The following is a 19,750-nucleotide window of genomic DNA, read 5'->3' as shown; positions in this document are numbered from 1 at the left end:
TAGCTATGTGAATAAGATTTCTCTGTGAAAACGAGCACTGTGTATCTATCATGATGGATATCAAGGCAATCTGAGGATACCTACTTTTTAGTGTTCATCTTATTTCATCTGGCAGAAATCTGGATCTACAATTTTTGGGAAATGTACATTTATGGGAATCATCGATTGTCCATACATATCCCATTATGCTGGGATGAACTTATATCCACTCAGATTACATGGTATGAAAGTTCTCGAAAAAGGGAAGAAAATTATCCTTTGGCATCTTTTCCCAATAGTGAACGCATTTGCTACATACTTTAGTTTTATGCTCTTGTGAAGGTGAGCTGTAATAGATGGAGCAAAGAAATGTATATACTGTGACTAAAAATAGAGGGCAGGATTTCCTGAGCACACTGAAGGCCGTTATTAAAATTGAGTATTTGACAGCTTCTAATGTAGCCTATTCATTCTACAGTGTTTTGCATCCCATTTTTTTTTTTTTTTTTTTTTAAACACAAAAACTTAAAATAGTAATTACAAAAACTGGAATGCAATAAATATTTTATTACAACATTTGCTGGACCAGTAAAGTCTGAAAAACATATTTTAATAAGATGCCAGCAAAAGCAAACAATCATGTTAAGTTAGGTAGCAGACATAACTTGGATCAAATCATTACATTTCTAATGCTGTAGGTGTGTATACGAATGACTTAGATTGTAAAACAAATTGGACAGGTTCTCACATTTTACTTTTGGGGACACAAGCAGCAAAAGCCAGTCTTTGCAAGCAGCATTTGAAAATCAAAACAAATATTAGCTGCTTGAACATTTGACTATGAACTCCAAAATGTTGTTTCAATTAGAACCCCTCTAAATAAGCCCCCCCCCCCCAAAAAAGTGTACAAAGTAGCTTTATTCCTCACACTGAACAAATTAGTCTAACAGTTTTATTAAAAGGGATTCTCCAGTACTTTAGTATACTTTTTAAGCCAGTAGTTCAGATGGTAGTGTCACCTATGTGCACCACGTTATTGCTCTCTCTCACTCTGCTGTATGTGCATCTTGCTAGCGGTCACTTGCATGACGATCGCTGAAGCTCATTGGTTGAAATCAAATTGCTAAGGGGCTGGCCCACATGAGGGAAAAATGACAAAGCACAGCTTCCAGAAAAACAGTTGCTTTCAAACTAGGGATTTTGTGGCTAATTCAAGCCAAACTAACTCTGCTCATAGATCATGCATGCATGAATGAACGAACTACACATTGAGCTGCCAGGAAGTGTCAAAGTGTGAGGTTAATTATTATTATTTTTTATTAAATATATTTTTTTTTTGGCCAAAGTTCCAGAGCCTGTCTAAGTGTGTATTCCTCTTGCATTACAGAGACAGGAAGTGGTCCAGGAAGTGTGAGGAGCAGAGGAGTGCCTTTTCTTCTACATGAACATGTCATCATAGCCTGGCGGCGGCATGTGATCTGGGTCTGGCCTGGAAACCACAGAGCATAATACAGTCATACATCCATAAATAATACTCTTCGACAAATGCCCCACTCAAGACATACCTGGTGGGCAATTTCTGTGACAGCCCACCACACCAGCCATTTTTTTCCTCACTCTTAGGATGACAGCCTAGAAGAATTTAACCTCGACTTCAGTTACATACAACTGACTGACATTTTGAATCTCAAATACCTGTGTGTTTACAATAGCCTTCGCTTTCTTACCCAACATACGGATGAAAATCCATCTCTTTTCCTAACTCAGGCACACTTGGATTGATTTGAACACCGGAATGTTATTTATCGTGCACTTATCCATGTCAAATAAATCCCATCATATAAAAGTGAGGTTACACGCTATAACAAATCAATTATAAAAGGCATATCATTTATAAATATTATGCACAAAAATAAAAACACAATCACTGAGTTACAGTAAATTGAAAAAAATGCATTAGGCCCTAATCTATGGATTTCACATAACTCAGCAGGGGCGCAGCCATGGGGAACCAGGCCTAGCCAAAATCGGACACACTCTACCCCCCCCCCCCCCACAAAAATGGCTTTATTACAGACAAAAATACTCTTCAGTTTCATCAGCTGTCCAGGTGACTGGTCTCAGGCCAGTTGAACATACAGCCAAACGTTAAAAAAACGTTTAAGCTGCCTCGGTTTATGGTCGAAATTAACATTAAATTCTCTGGCAACAGCGCTGGTGGACATTCCTGCAGTTGGCATGCCAATTGCATGCTTCCTCAAAACTTGAGACAGCTGTGGCATTGTGTTATGTGACAAAACTGCACATTTTAGAGTGGCCTTTATTGTCCCCAACACAAGGTGCACCTGTGTAATGATCATGCTGTTTAAATCAGCTTCTTGATATTGCACACCTATCAGGTGGATGGATTATCTTGGCAAAGGAGAAATGCTCAGTAACATGGATGTAAACAAAATGGTGCAACCAAAAAAAAGCTTTGTGCGTATGGAACATTTCTGGGATCTTTTATGTCAGCTCATGAAACTTTACATGTGGCGTTATATTTTTCTAGTTTGCTCACCATAACTCCTACAAATGTAAATGTTAGCTAGTAAGCAATAAATAGATGTATTACTTACACAACTTTCCAATTATGCACAAATGATTAATAATTTATAAGGTGTATAGTTCATACATTACTGTAAATAATGAATATAATCAATAGTTCAAAGTCTGTAAATAACAACACTTTTACAGCTTACTAACATTTACAAATGTAGGAATAATTCACAATGGTGAGCAAACTACTTATGAATGCCTTATAAAATTGTGAACATTATTAATACCCAAAATAAAATTCAAGGAAATAACTCCTACCCAGGTCTGTGTCTTCCGACAGGCCCAAAGGGGTCAAAGCGGGCCCCGGGTGGCACAGCTCCCGGCGGCAGGATGCCAGGGAGCCCACCAGAGGGGTCAAACCCCGAGCGGGGGTAACCAGCCCTCAAAGGGTCCACGATCATCCCTCCTCCACGACCACTGAGAAACACAAACAGAGCAGTCATTGGTCTATTGCATTAGATAGCATGTTCTATTTGCTGTGATAGTGACTCAAGAGTTTTCCACTTTCCTAATATTTGAGCCTTATCTTCATTGTCCGCATAATTCAAGTCACGTAATCGAAATTAAAATAAATGAATAGTCCTTTAAATGAACACCATCTACATATTTGGAGGACTCATTCGGAGTGGTTGGATTAATGTCTTTAGCGCCTAGTGCTTTAAATTCAAAGAAAACAATTGCTTTGCAGTCAAGATGTCTTGAGGATCTCATTCAATGTCAATTTCTATTACTTTTTGTAATGAACGAGAGAAATGTTCTACCATTGCTGAGTGCAGGAGGGAAACTCACCCAAAGGGATCCAGATCAGCTCCACCTGCAGCGAAAGGAGCCATGGGGTCTGGCCTGAAAAACACATGACACCACTAGTGTAACACGAAGCAGACTTCACTCTATGGTCTTTTAAAACCTACTTTGTTAAAATATTGTGAGTTATAGCTTGCAAAATAAACAACTGTGAATCTGGGTGACAACATGAGGAAGTTTTTCTACATTAGGACTGTTTCACTCAAGAGATTAAGTCTGCGTCATGTGGTATCGTAACACACACGGCAAATTAAAGACCGCATATAGTTTTGCACCCATGCAAGGTATTGTCAGATGTCAACTAAATCTATTGATCCAAAGTGGAAAACTGGTTGATTTGATTGTACATCCAATTCACGTCAGCTGCCAACTAAATACAATATCAATGTACATTCAATGTTGTGTGCCGTTCACCCGCAGGGATCTTGACTGAAAAACAAAATGTGAAAAGTATGCATGCACGTCAATATAGTATCAACACTTACAGATTAAGTCGCAAGTTTACATACACCTTAGCCAAATACATAAAAAAAGAAATGTTAAACTCAGTTTCACAATTCCTGACATTCCCCGTCTTGGGTCAGTTATGATCACCACTTTATTTTAAAGATGGTGAAAAGTTAGAAATAAAAACTGAAATAAATCATTCGCTCTACTATTATTCTTTCATCACATTCCCAGTGGGTCAGAAGTTTACATAAGCTATCAAATACTAATTGAGTGTTTCCTTTAAATTGTTTAACTTGGGTCAAACGTGTCGGGTAGCTTTCCACAAGCTTTCCCACAACAAGTTGGGTGAATTTTGGCCCATTCCGCCTGACAGAGCTGGTGTAACTGGCAGGTTTGTAGGCCTCCTTGTTCGTGCACGCTTTTTCAGATCTGCCCACACATTTTCTATAGGATTGAGGTCAGGGCTTTGATGACCACTCCAATACCTTGACTTTGTTGTCCTTAAGCCATTTTGCCACAACTTTGGAAGTATGCTTGGGGTCATTATCCATTTGGAAGACCCATTTGCGAACAAGCTTCAACTTCCTGACTGATGTCTTGAGACGTTGCTTCAATATATCCACAATTTTCCTACCCCATGATGCCATTGTTCTGGAATTGATTCGCATTTTTCGCACCAAAGTACGTTCATCTCTAGGAGACAGAACGCGTCTCCTTCCTGAGCGGTATGACAGCTGGTGTTTATACTTGCGTACTATTGTTTGTACAGATGAACGTGGTACCTTCAGGCGTTTGGAAATTGCCCCCAAGGATGAACCAGACTTGGAGGTCTACAATTGATTTTCCCGTGATGTCAAGCAAGGAGGCACTGAGTTTGAAGGTAGGCCTTGAAATATATCCACAGGTACACCTCCAGTTGACTCAAATGCTGTCAATTAGCCTATCAGAAGCTTCTAAAGCCATGACATTTTCCAAGCTGTTTAAAGGCACAGTCAACTTAGTGTATGTAAACTTCTGACCCACTGGAATTGTGACACAGTGAATTGTAAGTGAAATAATCTGCCTGTAAATAATTGTTGGAAAAATTGTGTGTCATGCACAAAGTAGATGTCCTAACCGACTTGCCAAAACTATAGTTTGTTTACAAAGATGTGTGGAGTGGTTGAAAAAAAAGTTAATGACTCCAACCTAAGTGTATGTAAACGGCAACTATACGTGTGAAACTTGTTTTGATTTAGAATAGACCATTATCATGCACCTGTTTCAAAACAGGGTCATCGGGGAAAAAATAAATGTTATCCATGCACTTAAACAGCGAATGGAGGATACATTTTCCCGTGGTTCATTTTCATGCCAGCCAGGTAGGCTATACTCCTGCTGTAAAGAGAAGTAATGTGCTTAATATTAGGTAAGTTGCATAGCCTATAGAAATTTTGCGCAACATGACCACTCATGAAGTGTTTGATTAGACTTGCAATTACATTTGCATTAATGTCAGAGAGATTAGAGGGACAGAGTACCAGGCAGTTAACAAGTTTGGTAGACTACTAATGACCAGAGCTTGGAGAAACCTAATTACCGTGACTAAAACGGTCACCTGGAAATTGACTGCTGGTGTGTCGGTAATACGGTCTTATGTAGCAAAATTTGAAATTATGTTGACATTGGATAAAAGTAGCGACTCAGAAATCGAAAATTATATATCACACACTAGAGTTGAGAAACAATGGGAAAGTAAGTCTGCTTTGAAAGTTGATAAACCCCACTTATGAGAAAATGCCCCTCGAATGTTTTGGTATACCTACTGGAGAGCTCGGTCTACAACCATTCAGCATCGTTCACATGCTCTTAACCTGTTGATGATAGGGGGCGCTATTTACACTTTGGGGGAAAATCGTTCACAATTTAAACGGCCTCATACTCAATTCTTGCTCGTACAATATGCATATTATTATTACTATTGGATAGAAAACACTCTAGTTTCTAAAACCGTTTGAATTATTTCTCTGAGTGAAACAGAACTCATTCTGCAGCACATTTCCTGTCAAGGAGTGAGATTTCAGAAATCGAAGTCCCTGTTCTGGGTTCAGTTTATAAGTCCCCATGTAAGCCATCGGGCTACATGCACTGCACACGCCTTCCTCTAGATGTCAGTAAGCGGGGAGATTTTGAATGGAGTGGATTGCGCAATCTGGGGCCCTATATAAGACCGTGGAACGTAAGGACCGTCCTTTTCAACGGTGCGCTTGGCGCAAGGAGTCATCACAATGGCGTCCTGCAAACGCTTTCGTTTTAGTAGTTCTATATCTCCGGTCATGTTTTTATTCGTTATAGGTGTTAAAGACATCATAAGGTAGTTAATTTAAACCGACTTAGCAGTTTATAGCGATTTTCTGGGATTTCTTTCTCATGCGTTTTCAAGAGTTGGACACCTCTCCAGTTGGTGGCTAACATTAGCAGCTATTTCGACCGGACAAGAGGACATCTTTCAACCCAAAGACGATTGTTCTGGAGAAAGGACACCTTGCCCAAGATTCTGATGGAAGCTCAACTAATAGTAAGCAGTCTTTATGCTGTTAATTCGTACTTATGTTGACAAATGTCAGATAATAATTCCGCCATGAATTATGGTGCGGTTTCGCTTTAGCGCACGCTGTATGCTTGAAGTAACGTTAATTTTAAAAATGTAACCCAGCGATTGCATTAAGAACTAATTTGTCTTTCAATTGCTGTCCAACCTGTATTTTTTAGTCAAGTTTTGGAATAGTTACTGATTAGAATAGGTGCCTTTTCAAAGTATTCTCCTGCCATTTTCTGGGCAGCTTTGCTACTTTTCTCATTGTATAACCACGATTTGTGGCGCTAAATATGCACATTTTCAAACAAACTCTATATGCATTGTGTAATATGATGTTATAGGACTGTCATCTGAAGAATTCTGAGAAGGTTAGTGAAAAAATTAATATATTTGGTGGTTTATACGTCATCGCTATGTTTGGCTTGAATCAATGCTATTGTGAGCTATTGTGATGTTTGCTATTGTGCTAAGCTAATATAACGCTATATTGTGTTTTCGCTGTAAAACACTTAGAACATCTGAAATATTGTCTGGATTCACAAGATCTGTGTCTTTCAATTGCTGTACGCTGTGTATTTTTAAGAAATGTTTTATGATGAGTAATTAGGTAATACACGTTGGTCTCTATAATTGCTCTGGCTGCTTCGGTGCCATTTTTGACGGTAGCTCTGATGGTAGCTGCAATGTAAAACTGATTTATACCTCAAATATGCACATTTTTCGAACAAAACAGATTTATTGTGTAACATGTTATAAGACTGTCATCTGATGAAGTTGTTTCTTGGTTAGTTTGGTTGGTTCTTGGTTAGTTAGGTTGGCTTTGTGCATGCTACCTGTGCTGTGAAAAATGTCTGTCCTTCTTTGTATTTGGTGGTGAGCTAACATAAATATACGTGCTGTTTTCGCTGTAAAACATTTTAAAAATCGGACATGTTGACTGGATTCACAAGATGTGTATCTTTCATTTGCCGTATTGGACTTGTTAATGTGTGAAAGTTAAATATTTCTAAAAAATATTTTTTGAATTTCGTGCTCTGCCTTTTCAGTGGAATGTGGGAGGAGTTCCGCTAGCGGAACGCAGGGGCTAGACAGGTTAAGCTTTAGCCCCAACCATCTCTTTAAGGATTCGTATGAGGCCATGTGCTAAACAGAGTGAGTACGGTAGTGTACTAAATAAACAGACTAAGAGATGGTTTATACCGTGTATTGATATATCTGTTGACAGTTGTCATAGTGACATCATGAACATTATTTTGTCTTCGACATCAAACTTGTCCTGGTGGTCCAAAATAGCATAACTGGTGTATTTTTACCACCAATCAACCCATCCGTTTAAAATGTAGTATGTCAATATAGCAAACCAGGCAACTAAAAGCAACTTCTAAACAATGTTTTAGTTTGTTTTGGTTCATTTCTAGCTTGTTAGCTAGCCAGATAACCTTAAGTAAGCTGGCTAGCCAGTTCAAATAATGACCATATCATATAGCTGACGTCTTCACTTAAGCTAATTTGTATTCATTATTACATGAAAATAAACGTAGTCATTATTTACAAGTTAATGGCAAGCCAATTACAGAAATTAGCTTACGTTGCGAGTTAAGAAATAAAAGCAAGGCCTTCTACTGGAGAATTTTAGAAATTGGACATGAAGTGTTTACATTCAAATGACACTCCTGTAAATTAGTGACGTGCAACACACCTACTTTCCTGCAATGAGTAACATATTCATAATTACCATTTTGTAATGTTACTAGGCTAAAACATTCAGTATAAATCAGTGACTACAGCTGATATAGTACAGTAGGGGTATTCAAGTAATGTTCTTCTTTACTAAGGTGAACATCAACTGGCCCAACATTCACCAGTTGAAGAAACCTGTAGGAAGGTATGTTGTACAAACCAGTTAGGCTGCCTATTGGTCTGTGGATGCCTTGTGGGAATGCGGAGAGGGTCACTGTCCGGCTGGGAGTCATCGGATTTCTCTCTGCTCCTCTTGTCTTCCTTTCTTGGCGCGGGCACTGAGGGAAGGAGCTGTCTCTTCACCTTCTGAGACAAATCTTCTGCATTCTTGAATACACTGACAGAGGGGAGGATCATGTCAATATCAACACGGTTTAGATACTTATAGGAATAATAAGGATCATTCTGTACAGAACTGGAATAAAAATTGTAATGCATGAAAATGTATTTTGTCACAAGGAGCTTTGACACATCTTGTCATTGTATCTACACTGAACAAAAATATAAAAACACAACAGCAACAATTTCAAAGGGTTTACTGAGTTCATAAGGATATCAGTCAATTGATTAGGCCCTAATCGATGGATTTCAAATCAAATTTTATTGGTCACATACATGGTTAGCAGATGTTAATGCGAGTGTAGCGAAATGCTTGTGCTTCTAGTTCCGACCGTGCAGTAATGTAACAATTTCACCACAAAGTGTAAAGGAATGAATAAGAATATGTGCATATAAATATATGGATGAGCGATGGCCGTGCGGCATAGGTAAGATGCAGTAGATGGTATAGAGCACAGTATATACATATGAGATGAGTAATGTAGGGTAAGTGGCATTGTTTAAAGTGACACATTTATTATACCCAATTTTGAATTATTAAAGTGGCTAGAGATTTGAGTCAGTATGTTGGCAGCAGCCACTCAATGTTAGTGATGGCTGTTTAATAACAGTCTGATGGCCTGTTTTTCAGACTCTCGGTCCCAGCTTTGATGCACCTGTACTGACCTCGCCTTCTGGATGATAGCGGGGTGAACAGGCAGTGGCTCGGGTGGTTGTTGTCCTTGATCTTTTTGGCCTTCCTGTGATATCGGGTGGTGTAGGTGTCCTGGAGGGTAGGTAGTTTGCCCCCGGTGATGCGCTGTGCAGACCTCACTACCCTCTGGAGAGCCTTACGGTTGTGGGCGAGAGCAGTTGCCGTACCAGGCGGTGATACAGCCCGACGGATACTCTCAATTGTGCATCTGTAAAAGTTTGTGAGGGTTTTTGGTGACAAGCCAAATTTCTTCAGCCTGCTGAGGTTGAAGAGGCGCTGTTGCGCCTTCACCACGCTGTCTGAGTACAGGAGAGGGCTGAGAACGCAACCTTCTGGGGCCCCAGTGTTGAAGATCAGCTGGGTGATGTTACCTACCCTCACCACCTGGGGGCGGCCCATCAGGAAGTCCAGGACCAAGTAGCACAGGGCGGGGTCGAGACTCATGGTCTTGAGCTTAATGACAAGTTGAGGGTACTATGGTGTTAAATGCTGAGCTGTAATCGATGAACAGCATTCTCGCATAAGTATTCCTCCTGTCCACGTGGGTTAGGGCAGTGTGCAGTGTGATTGTGATTGCGTCGTCTGTGGACCTATTGGGGCGGTAAGCAAATTGGAGTGGGTCTAGGGTGGAGATGATATGATCCTTGACTATTCTCAAAGCACTTCAGGATGACGAAAGTGAGTGCTACGGGGCGATAGTCGTTTTGCTCAGCTTTCTTGGGAACAGGAACAATGGTGGCCCTCTTGAAGCATGTTGGAACAGCAGAATGGGATAGGGATTGATTGAATATGTCCGTAAACACACCAGCCAGTTTGCGCATAGGCTGAGGACTCGGCTAGGGATGCCGTCTGGGACGGCAGCCTTGCGAGAGTTAACTTCTTCTGGCTGCAGGGGCAGTATTGAGTAACTTGGATAAAGGTGCCCATTTCAAACGGCCTCGTACTCAATTCTTGCTCGTACAATATGCATATTATTATTACTATTGGATAGAAAACACTCTAGTTTCTAAAACCGTTTGAATTATATCTGTGAGTCAAACAGAACTCATTTGGCACAAACTTCCTGACCAGGAAGTGGAAAGTCTGAAATCGAGGCTCTCTTCTAGGTCCTGCCTATAAATGGGCATGATACGTATTAGTATACATGCACTTCATAGACCTTCCCCTGGATGTCAAGAGGCGGTGAGAGAAGAAATTTAGTGTTTATCTTGGTCTGAAGTGGAATACAAGCTCTTTGTATGACGTGTCCCCCATTTCCGGTTTTCTGGAGAGCGCGAAGAGGGACTTGGATTTGCCTTCTGTTTAGCTGCCGTTATAGGCGACTACTATCTCCGGCTTTGATTTTATTTGATACATTTGACCATATCATCGTAAAGTATGTTTTTTCAATATAGTTTAATCAGATTATTGAAATTTTTTCGGGAGTTTTGCCGTGTTCCGTTCTCTGACTTTGTTGACGATGGAGAGATTCGCGCCACTTGGCAAGTGTGCTTGCTAAATCGAGAGGGAAAGTGGCCGTTCTAAATCCAAACAACGATTGTTCTTGACAAAGGACCCCTTGTCCAACATTCTGATGAAAGATCAGCAAAAGTAAGAAACATTTTATGATGCTATTTCATATATCTGTCGTACATGTGAACTAGTCGTGGGCGCCCAACTTTTGGGTACTCTAGCTATACCGAAGCTGGATGTCGTAATGAAGTTATTTTTTAGAATTCTAACACTGCGATTTCATTAAGAACTAATGGATCTATCATTTCCTATACAACATGTATGTTTTAGTTATGTTTATGAATAGCTATTTGGTCAGAATATGTGTGTCAGAAAAAGTGTCCGAAAACAATCCGGGCGTTGTGGGAAAAAGTAGCTAAGTTAGCACAATGTATAACCATTGATTTCAGCTCTAAATATGCACATTTTCGAACAAAACATAAGTGTATGTATAACCTGATGTTATAGGACTGTCATCTGATGAAGAAAATCAAGGTTAGTCAAAAATTATATATCTTTTACTGGTTTGTTACGATCGCTAACTTTTACTGCTGGGGAAGGGCTTGTGTTTCTGGCTATTGTGGTAAGCTAATATAACGCTATATTGTGTTTTCGCTGTAAAACACTTAATAAATCGGAAATATTGGCTGGAATCACAAGATGCCTGTCTTTCATTTGCTGTACACTATGTATTTTTCAGAAATGTTTTATGGTGAGTATTTAGGTATTTGGCGTTGGTGTCTGTAATTATTCTGTCTGCTTTCGGTGCAATTTCTGATTGTAGCTGCAATGTAAACTATGATTTATACCTGAAATATGCACATTTTTCGAACAAAACATAGATTTATTGAATAACATGTTATAAGACTGTCATCTGATGAAGTTGTTTGTTGGTTAGTTTGGTTGGTTCTTGGTTAGTTAGGTTGGCTTTGTGCATGCTACCTGTGCTGTGAAAAATGTCTGTCCTTTTTTGTATTTGGTGGTGAGCTAACATAAATATACGTGCTGTTTTCGCTGTAAAACATTTTAAAAATCGGACATGTTGGCTGGATTCACAAGATGTGTACCTTTCATATGCTGTATTGGACTTGTTAATGTGTGAAAGTTAAATATTTTAAAAATATATATTTTGAATTTCGCGCCCTGCACTTGAGCTGGCTGTTGTCATAAGTGTACCGACGTCGGGCTTGCAGCCAGAAGAAGTTAACTTCTTTGGGAACAGTATTGAGTAGCTTGGATGAATAAGGTGTCCAGAGTAAACTGCCTGTTACTCTGGCCCAGAAGCTAGAATATGCATATAATTAGTAGATTTGGATAGAAAACTCTAAAGTTTCTAAAACTGTTTGAATAAAGTCCAAGTATAACAGAACTGATTTGGCAGGCGAAACCCCAAGCACAATCCATCCAGGGAATTTTTTGTTGTTGAGGTCAATCTGTTTTCCATTGGTTTTCTATGGCAAGCCCGTTTTAATAGAAATATGCTTGCAGTTCCTATAGCTTCCACTAGATGTCAAGTCTTTGGAAAGTGGTTGATGTTTTCCTTTTGAGAAATGAAGAAGTAGCCCTGTTATTTTCCTGCGTCACTCCAGGTGCACTCTAATGTTTTGGTGCGCGCGACCTGGAACGCGCTTCACTGTTTTCGTCCGGTATTGAACGCAGGTTATCCCGTCTGAAATTTTATCGATTATTTACATTAAAAAAAGACCTAAAGTTGTATTAGGAAAGTTGTTTGAAATGTTTGGACAAAGATTACAGGTAACTTATGAGATATTTTGAAGTCATGTAGTGCGAGTTGGAACCGGTGCTTTTCTGGATCAAACGCACCAAATATAGCCAAAATGTCCATTTATAACGATGGAATTAATCGAACAAAAGGACCATTTGTGATGTTTATGGGACATATTGGAGTGCCAACAGAAGAAGCTTGTCAAAGGCATGAATTATATCTTTATTTCTGAGTTTCGTGTCGCGCCTAGCGGGATGAAATATGATTGTCTGTCTTTGTTTGATGGGGTGCTGTCCTCAGATAATAGCATCGTTTGCTTTCGCCGTAAAGCCTTTTTAAAAATCTGACACTGCGGCTGGATTAACAACAAGTGTAGCTTTAATTTGGTGTATTGCATGTAGAGGTCGACCGATTAAATCGGAATGGCCGATTATTTAGGGCCGATTTCAAGTTTTCATAACAATCGGAAATCGGTATTTTTGGACACCAATTTGTCCGATTTTTTTCCCCCCCTACACCTTTATTTAACTACGCAAGTCAGTTAAGAACACATTCTTATTTTCAATGCCTGTTACGCGAATACAGTAAGAAGCCAAGGTAAGCTGCTAGCTAGCATTAAACTTATCTTATAAAAAACAATCAATCATAATCACTAGTTAACTACACATGGTTGATGATATTACCAGTTTATCTAGTGTGTCCTGCTTTGCATATAATCGATGCGGTGCGCATTCGCGAAAAAGGACTGTCGTTGCGCCAACATGTACCTAACCATAAACATCAATGCCTTTCTTAAAATCAATACACAAGTATATATTTTTAAACCTTCATATTTAGTTAATATTGCCTGCTAACATGAATTTATTTTAACTATGGAAAATGTGTCACTTCTCTTGCAACAGAGTCAGGGTATATGCAGCAGTTTGGGCTGCCTGGCTCGTTGCGAACTGTGTGAAGACTATGTCTTCCTAACAAAGACAGCCAACTTCGCCAAACGGCGGATGATTTAACAAAAGCGCATTTGTGAAAAAAGCACAATCGTTGCACGACTGTACCTAACCATAAACATCAATGCCGTTCTTAAAATCAATACACAGAAGTATATATTTTTAAACCTGCATATTTAACTAAAAGAAATCCTGGTTAGCAGGCAATATTAACCAGGTGAAATTGTGTCACTTCTCTTGCGTTTATTGCACGCAGAGTCAGGGTATATGCAACAGTTTGGGCTGCCTGGCTCGTTGCGAATTAATTTGCCAGAACTCTACGTAATTATGACATAACATTGAAGGTTGTGCAATGTAACAGGAATATTTAGACTTATGGATGCCACCCGTTAGATAAAATACAGAACGGTTCCGTTTTTCACTGAAAGAATATATATGTTTTGTTTTCGAGATGATAGTTTCCGGATTCGACCTTAACCTCTCTAGGGTAGGGGGGGGGCACTATTTTCACCTCCAGATGAAAAGCGTGCCCAAAGTAAACTGCCTGTTACTCAGGCCCAGAAGCTAGGATATGGATATAATTAGTAGATTTGGATAGAAAACACTAAAGTTTTCAAAACTGTTCAAATAATGTCTGTGAGTATAACAGAACTGACATGGCAGGCAAAAACCAGAGAAGAAAAAAAATCCCTCTTCCTGGATGGATTTATGTTTGTAGTTTTCTATTGAATGCCAATACAGTATCCATTGACTTAGGACTCAAATTGCACTTCCTATGGCTTCCACTAGATGTCAACAGGGTTTAGAAATTGTTTCAGGCTTGTATTCTGAAAAATTAGGGAGTAAGACCACTGAGTGAGTGGATAGTGGAAAGTCCCCAGACCTCTTTGGTGCGCGCCACCTGGTGCGCACGACCTAGAGCACACCTTTCTTGTTTACCTTTTATATTGACGAAGCTATTGTCCGGTTGAAATATTGATGACTAAAAACAACCGGAGGATTGATAAACATCATTTGACATGTTTCTACGAACTTTACTGATACTATTTGGATTTTCTCTGCCTGTTCTGACTGCCTTTGAGAAATGGATTACTGAACAAAACGCGCCAACAAAACAGAGGTTTTTGGATATAAAGAGGGACTTTATTGAACAAAACGAAAATGTATTGTGTAACTGGGAGTCTTGTGAGTGCAACCATATGAAGATCAAAGGTAAGTGATTAAATGAATCGCTATTTGAATCGCTATTTCTGACTTTTGTGACTACATGGCTGGTAACTGTTAGTAATGTTGTGTGTGCTGGGCGCTGTCCTCAGATAATCGCATGGTATGCTTTTGCCGTAAAGCCTTTTTGAAATTTGACACCGCGGTTGGATTAACAAGAAGTAAATCTTTAAGCCGATGTATAACACTTGTATATTTTATGAATGTTTATTATGAGTATTTCTGTATTTTGAATTTGGTGCTCTGCAATTTCACCGGATGTTGACCAGGTAGGCCAGTAGGGTACCACCTACCCTTGCGAGGTTAAGCGTGGAATCCGATTAGTCGGACCAGCATTGAACAGACCTGAGCACGGGAATTTCCTGTTTTAGTTTCTGTCAATAGGCTGGGCGCAACAAAATGGAGTCGTGGTCAGATTTTCCGAAAGGAGGGCTTTGTATGCGTCGCGGAAGTTAGAGTAGCAATGATCCAGAATGCTGCCAGCCTAGGTCACGCATTTGATATGGTGATTACATTTAGGGAGCCTTGTTTTCAGATTACCTTTGTTAAAATCCCCAGCTACAATAAATGCAGCCTCAGGATATGTGGTTTCCAGTTTACATAGAGTCCAATGAAGTTCTTTCAGGTCAGTCGAGGTGTCTGCTTGTGGGGGATACACAGGGATGTGATTATAATCGAAGAGATTTCTCTTGGTAGATAATGTGGTCGGCATTTGATTGTAAGGAACTCTAGGTCAGGAACAAAAGGACTTGAGTTCCTGTATGTTGTTATGATCACACCACGACTCGTTAATCATAAGGCATACACCCCACTCTTCTTACCAGAGATGTTTGTTTCGATGCGTGAAGACACCAGGTGGCTGTACCGACTCTAATAACGTATCCCGAGTGAGCCATGTTTTCGTGAAACAGAGAATGTTAGTCTCTCTGGGAGGCAACCCTTACTCTAATTTTGTCTACCTTGTTGTCAAAAGACTGGACACAGGCGAATAGTATACTCGGGAGCGGTGAGCCCGTCTAATGAGCCTGACCAAAAGACCGCTCTGTCTGCTCCTCCTGCGGCGCCGTTGTTTTGGGTCGCCTACTGGGATCCGATCCATTGTCCTGGGTGGTGGTCCAAACAGAGGATCCGCTTTGGGAAAGTCGTATACCTGGTCGTAATGTTGGTAAGTTGACATTGCTCTTATATCCAATAGTTCTTCCCGGCTGTATGTAATAAGACTTAAGATTTCCTGGGGTAACAGTGTAAGAAATAACACATTAAAAAAAATACTGCCTAGTTTCCTAAGAACCCGAAGCGACAATCTGTAAGCGCCAAATCACATGACTGAATACAGATACGCATCAGTTGGTCACAGATACCTTAAAAAAAAGTAGGGGCATGGATTAGAAAGACAGTCAATATCTGGTGTGACCACCATTTGCCTCATGCAGCGCGACATCTCCTTCACAGAGTTGATTGGGCTGTTGATTGTCACCAGTAGAATGTTGTGAGGAGTTGCTGGACATTGGTGGGAACTGGAACATGCTGTCGTAGACGTCAATCCACAGCATCCCAAACATGCTCAATGGGTGACATGTCTGGAGAGTATGCAGGCCATGGAAGAACTGGGACATTTTTGGCTTTCAGGAATTGTGTACAGAGCCTTGCGACACGTGGTCATGCTGAAACATGAGGTAATGTGGCAAATGACTGGCACAACAATGGGCCTCAGGATCTCATCACAGCATCCCTGTGCATTCAAATTGCCATCAATAAAAAGCAAGCATGTTTGTTGTCTGTAGCTTACGTCTGCCCATACCATAACCCCACCATGGGGCACTCAGTTCACAATGTTGACATCAGCAAACATCTCACCCACACGACACCATCTGCCCAGTACAGTTGAAACAGGTATTCATCAGTGAAGAGCTCACTTCTCTAGCGTGTCAGTGGCCATCGAAGGTGAGCATTTGCCAACTGAAGTAAGTTACGATGCCAAACTCCAGTCAGGTCAAGACCCTGGTATGGACGACAAGCAAGCAGATGAGCTTACCTGAGATGCTTTCTGACAGTTTGTACAAAAATTCTTCAGTTGTGCAAACTCACTGTTTTATCAGCTTTCCAGGTGGCTGGTCTCAGACAAGCCATGTATGTAAAGAAGCCGGATGTGGAGGTCCTGGGCTGACGTGGTTACATGTGGTCTGCGGTTGTGGGGCCGGCTGTATGTACTGCCAAATTCTCTAAAAGGATGTTGGAGGCAGCTTATGGTAGAGAATTGAACATTGCATTTTTTGGCAAGAGCTCCGGTAGACATTCCCACAGTCAGCAAAACTGCACATTTTATTGTAGCCTTTTATTGTCCCCGCACAAGGTGCACCTGTGTAATGATCATGCCGTTTAATCAGGGGCGGCAGGTAGCCTAGTGGTTAGAGCATTGAACTAGTAACCGAAAGGTTGTAAGATCGAATCCCCGAGCTGACAAGGTACAAATCTGTCGTTCTGCCCCTGAACAAGGCAGTTAACCCACTGTTCCTAGGCCGTCATTGAAAATAAGAATTTGTTCTTAACTGACTTGCCTAGTTAAAATAAAGGAAGAAAAAAAAATATTTCTCAATATGCCACTCCTGTCAGGTGGATGGATTATCTTGACAAAAGAGAAGTGCTCACTAACAGGGATATAAACACAAAATTAAAGATACGCTTTTTGTGCATATGGAACATTTCTGGGATCTCTAATATGTTGGGTTTCTATTTTTGTTCAGTGTAAAAGGATTGTTGAGAAATATTAACTTGAAGTTGGGATATTTGTATTTACCTCATCTAAGACTCTAGGCAACAAAGCAAGAATTGGTGTAAAAAAGTCATGACCCACCACACGCACACACCAAATTCAAAGAATGTGTGGTCCAGTGGATTTCCTTATCCAAATACTTATAAATCTGTTGTTCATCACTTTTGCTCCATTAAGTACTGTTAAAATTGAGCAAGACTTCAATACATCCCCAAAAATATTACATATTTACCAACCTTTCAAATGTCTGCAAATGATCTGCATCCACATAATCACTGACATTCATTGTCAGGTCTGACACCTGTTCAGTGGCCGAGTCCTGACACAATAGAAAAGAATCACACTTAAGCCTACTGTAGATGTAGCCTAACTACATTTCTGAGAAATAACCACTTAATATTTGAAATAACATTTTGAATAGCTGTATAGTTACCATTAAGTTGAAGATCAATGTGGAATCCACAGTGATGGCTTTGACCAAGAAATTAGACTTGTCATCATTTGACTTGTACCGCAGGGTGTACAATTCCTTGCTGCCATTCCACCCTGTAGGAAGCAACTCCGACTTCTTGTCACCACTCCGAGGCTGTATTAAATGTAAATAACATATTTATTAATTCATAATTAAACAGGTATGCATCGTCACGCATCGTGTTGCATAACGTCAGACCCTCTCAAGATAACTATTTAAAGCCACAATCATGAGTTTGTTTTTCAGCCCAATGTTAACCCCGCCACTTTAAATGTAAACTAAGGATGAAAGAGTGTAACCACACTCATATTCGTAGATGGATCAGAAACAAAGAATGACAGTCCTAGCTACAGATTTTAAGAGCAAAGAACTTGATTTAACCAAACAGATGTGGTATCCATTATAATTGGGGGTTACATGTTAGGTACGGTTAGGAGTAGCACAGCATTTCAACCAACTTTAACTAGGCGATACTATCTTCGTTCTCGTTTCGGCCAAACATGCATCTTCTGAAAGTGTCCAGTTTCAGGTGGTTACCTTAATCAATAAGGCCCGAGTAAGTGTGGTATATGGCAAACAACGCGGAGTGCTTGGATACAGCCCTTAGCCGCGGTATATTGGCCATATACCACAAACCCACGAGGTACCTTATGGCAATTATAAACTGGTTACCAACGTAATTGAACCAGTAAATAGTATTATCGTTTGGTCATACCTATGGTATATGGCCTGATTAGCGTGTTACAAAATCTAACTAGAGACCTGATAGCGATTGGGAAACTAATTCACAAAACACATCCACATAAGCAAAATAATGAGTATTATTTACATATTGGCATTCATACAAATTCAAGAAACGTATTAATTTGTCAACCCAGTTTGCTGACAGCATCACAACTGGCTACCAGCGACAGATTAGCAGTCTGACATGCCTTGCTAACTAACAAGCTACAGCTAAGTATAGCTAGCTAATTTAGCCAATTGACTAGAGTACCAACTATAATTATTAATGCTTGTAAATTAACTAGCCAACTATAGTTGGTTAGCGAGGACACATGTCAGACGGCTAATCTGGCGTTGTTAACAAATTGTGACGTTGTCAGTAAACTCTAAAGCAATTAGCTATAAAACATGGAATTATAAAATCAATAATTTGTAGCCTGCTGGTATCACACTCACCTCATCTCCTAACCCAAGGCATTTGTACCCACTCTTTACAATTTCCCAGTGAACAAAACACACAACGACGTCTTGTGGACAGGTAATACTGCCTGCTACGCAGCTATACAAAAGCTCTAAACCAGCCATCTTTCGGAAAGTTATGAAACGATAATGTTTGACCGAAAACGAAAGACTTGCGAGAGGCACGGCTGTTTATGTTGATCATTGGGATGCTCTCAATGGCTGATCCACGCGACCTCTCCTTTCTCCTTCTCAAAACTCATTGGATGAGAGAACCAGAGGTACCGCCCCTCTGACCTTCTCCTCCAATGTGTTCTGAGGAGACGAGGAGAAAAGACGCGAGGACGATACAATTGAGATCTTCTCATTTTTAGAACGTGAAAGTGAACTCATCTCAGATTTTCAGAAAATTATGCCTAAAAAACAGTGTCTCGTGAAATATATGCCATAGCATTTTACAGTACATTGACTGCATACATGTATAATAGGCCTATGGGAACGTGATCCCTGCGGGAATTGAATACCACAATACGAGTCATAATACCCATAAAGCCTAGCGGTGAAACCCGGAAATTATTCCAATCGTTTTCCCACCATTAATTTTGCCATAGGGGATTTTAGAACTGCTTCATATAAGGTCTGTGTTTTGTATAGGCTTACCCTGCTGTGATGTGTTAATAACCGCGCAAATCTCTCTCGGACAAGGTCAATTTTACCATTATATTCACCTGTATGCTATGTACCAGGTTGTAA

General features: G+C 40.1%; 1 protein-coding gene across 1 annotated transcript; it reads right to left on the bottom strand.

The window, feature by feature from the left end:
- Positions 1–526: 526 nt before the first annotated feature.
- psmf1 (proteasome inhibitor subunit 1) lies at positions 527–19,219 on the bottom strand. Its single transcript, XM_039015603.1, has 7 exons — positions 18,995–19,219; positions 17,777–17,929; positions 17,580–17,662; positions 8,310–8,486; positions 3,367–3,420; positions 2,836–2,994; positions 527–1,468 (listed from the first exon to the last, which is right to left on the bottom strand). Exons 1-7 carry the CDS (start codon positions 19,121–19,123, stop codon positions 1,417–1,419), a joined length of 807 nt encoding a protein of 268 aa, XP_038871531.1. The 5' UTR covers positions 19,124–19,219; the 3' UTR covers positions 527–1,416.
- Between the last annotated feature and the right edge of the window lie 531 nt (positions 19,220–19,750).

This window comes from Salvelinus namaycush, chromosome 20, assembly GCF_016432855.1.
Source record: "Salvelinus namaycush isolate Seneca chromosome 20, SaNama_1.0, whole genome shotgun sequence".
In the NCBI taxonomy this organism is placed as follows: Eukaryota; Metazoa; Chordata; class Actinopteri; order Salmoniformes; family Salmonidae; genus Salvelinus; species Salvelinus namaycush.
Note: the sequence above shows the minus strand (reverse complement) of the source record. Positions and strands in the feature narration are given on the sequence as shown.